The 3,880-nt window shown below is 47.1% G+C and overlaps 1 protein-coding gene across 1 annotated transcript; it reads left to right on the forward strand.

Moving 5' to 3' along the window:
* On the forward strand, positions 1,487 to 3,616 carry CHRM5 (cholinergic receptor muscarinic 5). Its single transcript, XM_018053801.1, has one exon. It carries the CDS (start codon positions 1,557 to 1,559, stop codon positions 3,153 to 3,155), a length of 1,599 nt encoding a protein of 532 aa, XP_017909290.1. The 5' UTR covers positions 1,487 to 1,556; the 3' UTR covers positions 3,156 to 3,616.

The following is a 3,880-nucleotide window of genomic DNA, read 5'->3' on the forward strand; positions in this document are numbered from 1 at the left end:
TCAACTGACTGGAATCATCCAGTCATCAGTTACGGAGGACAGTCTGCTTTACTTGAAATCTACTGACTCAGCATGAAAACACAGAAGACCCTGAATAGCCAAAGCAATCCTGAGAAAGAAGAATGAAGCTGGAGGAATCAGGCTCCCTGACTTCACACTCTACTACAAAGTTACAGAAATCAAGACAGTATGGTACTTGCACAAAAATGGAAATACAGATCAATAGAACAGCATAGAAAGCCCAGAGATAAACCCACTCAGCTATGGTCACCTAATCTATGACAAAAGAGGCAAGTAATACATAGAATAAAGAAAAGACAGTCTCTTTAATAACTGGTACTGGGAAAACTGGACAGCTACATGTAAAAGAATTAAATTAGAACACTCCCTAACACCATGCACAAAAATAAACTCAAAATGGATAAATGGATTAAAAACCTAAATGTAAGATCAGACACTATAAAACTCTTAGAGGAATACATAGACCAACCACCCACTCTTTGACATAAACCACAGCAAGATCTTTTATGATCCACCTCCTAGAGTAATGAAAATAAAAACAAAAAATAAATGGGACTTACTTAACCTTAAAAGCTTTTGCACAGCAAAGGAAACTATAAATAAAACAAAGAAGACAACCCTCAGAATGGGAGAGAAGCTGTCAAAATACATGCTGTTAGCACTGATTACCTTGGCAAGATAATATTAGAAGAAAACTTTGCTTTCTAAGTTATACGTTTTTACATTGGTTGAACTTTTACAAGGAACGTATTACTTTATAATCAGAAAAAAAATTTAAAACAATTTGTGACATTGCAAACAGCCCCAGAATGGAAGAGGGGGGATCATCATCTTTAGCCACTGGGGCAACGTTTGAACCTTTTAGATGAAAACGGGGTATATGTGGGGAGTTTGTGCATTAAATCAGGGAGAAGTGGTGTAATGCAGGCTAGGCTCACAACAGTGCCTCAGTAATGTTTAATGACTGAATTTATAATTAAATTCAATAATGTTTAATAACTGGACTTATAAAGTAGGTACAACTTGTCTTTTTCCCAAGTGCATGAAAAAATAGGTACTTACCACCAGAGCTTAAAAAACAGAGGCTCTTCCCTCAAAAAAGTAAGACCATAGTCTAAGGCAACTTAACATCACCCGTTTTCCTCTCTACTGCCTTCCAACAATTCAATTCCTTTTGGTTCCCATTCTGATGGCCCTTGTCATCGTACTGTTTTTTAAAATTGCCTGTTGGAACCACAAGAGGGCCTCAGGTACAAGAAAGGCTCTCAGGCATTGGTAATTATAAAAAGCAAAGGGAGGAGACACCTATAAAAAGTGTCATCAAAACTTTAGTAATTTCAGCATCTTGCTCTCAATAGGTGTGGGACCACATTTAATGTCCTGTTGGAAATTATAAACAACGAGTGGAAAATACATTCATGCTGGTTAGTGGAGCTAATGACTTTCCCTCTCTTCCAGGTGCTGACCAGAAGAGGTGGGATAGAAGAGAGAACCGTCTAGAACCTAAGACTCCTGATGTAGACCCTTGCACCAGGATGGAAGGGGAACCTTACCACAATGCGTCTACTGTCAACAGCACCCCAGTGAGTCACCAGCCTTTGGAACGCCATGGGCTGTGGGAGGTCATCACCATCGCAGCCGTCACGGCGGTGGTGAGTCTGATCACCATCGTGGGCAATGTCTTCGTCATGATCTCCTTCAAGGTCAACAGCCAGCTGAAGACAGTTAACAACTATTACCTGCTCAGCTTAGCCTGTGCAGATCTCATCATTGGGATCTTCTCCATGAACCTCTACACTACGTACATCCTCATGGGACGGTGGGCTCTTGGGAGTCTGGCTTGTGACCTCTGGCTTGCGCTGGACTATGTGGCCAGCAACGCTTCTGTCATGAACCTTCTGGTGATTAGTTTTGACCGTTACTTTTCGATCACAAGACCCCTCACGTACCGGGCCAAGCGTACCCCAAAGAGGGCTGGCATCATGATTGGCTTGGCCTGGCTGATCTCCTTCATCCTCTGGGCCCCCGCAATCCTCTGCTGGCAGTACCTGGTTGGGGAGCGGACGGTACCTCCAGATGAGTGCCAGATCCAGTTCCTCTCTGAGCCCACCATCACTTTCGGCACTGCCATTGCCGCCTTCTACATCCCTGTTTCTGTCATGACCATCCTCTACTGCCGCATCTACCGGGAAACGGAGAAGCGAACCAAGGACCTGGCTGACCTCCAGGGCTCAGACTCCGTGGCTGAAGCTGAGAAGAGAAAGTCAGCTCACCAGGCTCTGCTCAGGTCCTGCTTCAGCTGCCCCCGGCCCACCCTGGCCCAGAGGGAAAGGAACCAGGCCTCCTGGTCATCCTCCCGCAGGAGCACCTCCATCACTGGGAAGCCATCCCAAGCCCCCAGCCCGAGCACTGAGTGGGCCAAAGCCGAGCAGCTAACCACCTGCAGCAGCTACCCCTCCTCAGAAGACGAGGACAAGCCCACCGCTGATCCTGTCTTTCAAGTGGTTTACAAGAGTCAGGCCAAGGAAAGCCCAAGGGAAGAGTTAAGTGCTGACAAGACCAAGCAGACTTTTGTGAATGCTCAAAGTGAAAAAAATGACTATGACACCCCAAAATACTTCCTGTCTCCAGCTGCTGCTCATGGGCCCAAGAGTCAGAAGTGGGTGGCCTACAAGTTCCGACTGGTGGTAAAAGCTGAGGGGACCCATGACACCAACAATGGGTGCCGCAAGGTAAAAATCATGCCGTGTTCCTTCCCAGTGTCCAAGGACCCCTCAACAAAAGGCCTCGATCCCAACCTCAGCCATCAGATGACCAAACGAAAGAGGATGGTTCTCGTCAAAGAGAGGAAAGCCGCCCAGACCCTGAGTGCAATTCTCCTGGCTTTCATCATCACTTGGACTCCTTACAACATCATGGTCCTGGTTTCTACCTTCTGCGACAAGTGTGTCCCAGTCACCCTGTGGCACCTGGGCTACTGGTTATGCTATGTCAATAGCACTGTCAACCCCATTTGCTATGCCCTCTGCAACAGAACCTTCAGGAAGACCTTTAAGATGCTGCTGTTCTGCCGATGGAAAAAGAAAAAAGTGGAAGAGAAGTTGTACTGGCAGGGGAACAGCAAGCTCCCCTGAAAAGTAACGACTCCCCTCAAAGGAAAACCATGATCAAGGTCCCCTGAGGATGGGCAAGCTGATTCTGGTTTACTTTCCAAAAAGACATCTGTCCTTTTGAGTCCCTGAGAACTTTGCAAAGGATCAAGGTCTACTGTCAAAAGGAAGGAGTCACGGCTGCCGCAATCGCTGCCATACTGAATGGCCCTCGTCTATGACCAGGACAAGAGTGTCTGATGCCACTGGAGCTTGCCACCGAAGTAGAGAGCCAAACTCATGCGCCTTCACAGGAGCAGGCACCCTGGGTCATAGTGACCAGTGGCCGAGGGAGCTCCTGCCTAACCTTCTGTGGGGGACAGCGAGAACAGAACCCTAGTCCCAGAGTTTTGTGCGGTATGTTTGTGTCTATGCAGCAGGCTCATTTCAGCGGAAACCGGGAAGATGAAGTCAGTGTCCCCTGTTAACAAGAGCGATATTCAGCTGGCTTCTGGGACTCTATTCCTTTATAAACTGATCAGTATTTATTATGCTGCTATTGTGTTCTGTACTGTGGTGTATTTTCCTGTTTCTACATCTGAGCGAAGCTCTTGCTCCTCCCTTTCACAGCTGATGCCACTTCCTGGTACCCATGGAGGCCAGGCTGGTCCCCACAGAACCACCCTTCCCCTCAGAGTCTCGGGTCTGGAAGGACACTGGAACCCGATCACACCCAGTCCTACAGAGGGGCCTCTATTCTGCTAATAAAG

The sequence above is a fragment of the Capra hircus genome, chromosome 10, assembly GCF_001704415.2.
Source record: "Capra hircus breed San Clemente chromosome 10, ASM170441v1, whole genome shotgun sequence".
Classification (NCBI taxonomy): Eukaryota; Metazoa; Chordata; class Mammalia; order Artiodactyla; family Bovidae; genus Capra; species Capra hircus.

Coding starts and splice junctions, on each gene's coding strand:
- CHRM5 (XM_018053801.1), top strand. CDS start 1,557: ATGGAAGGGGAACCTTACCACAATGCGTCTACTGTCAACAGCACCCCA.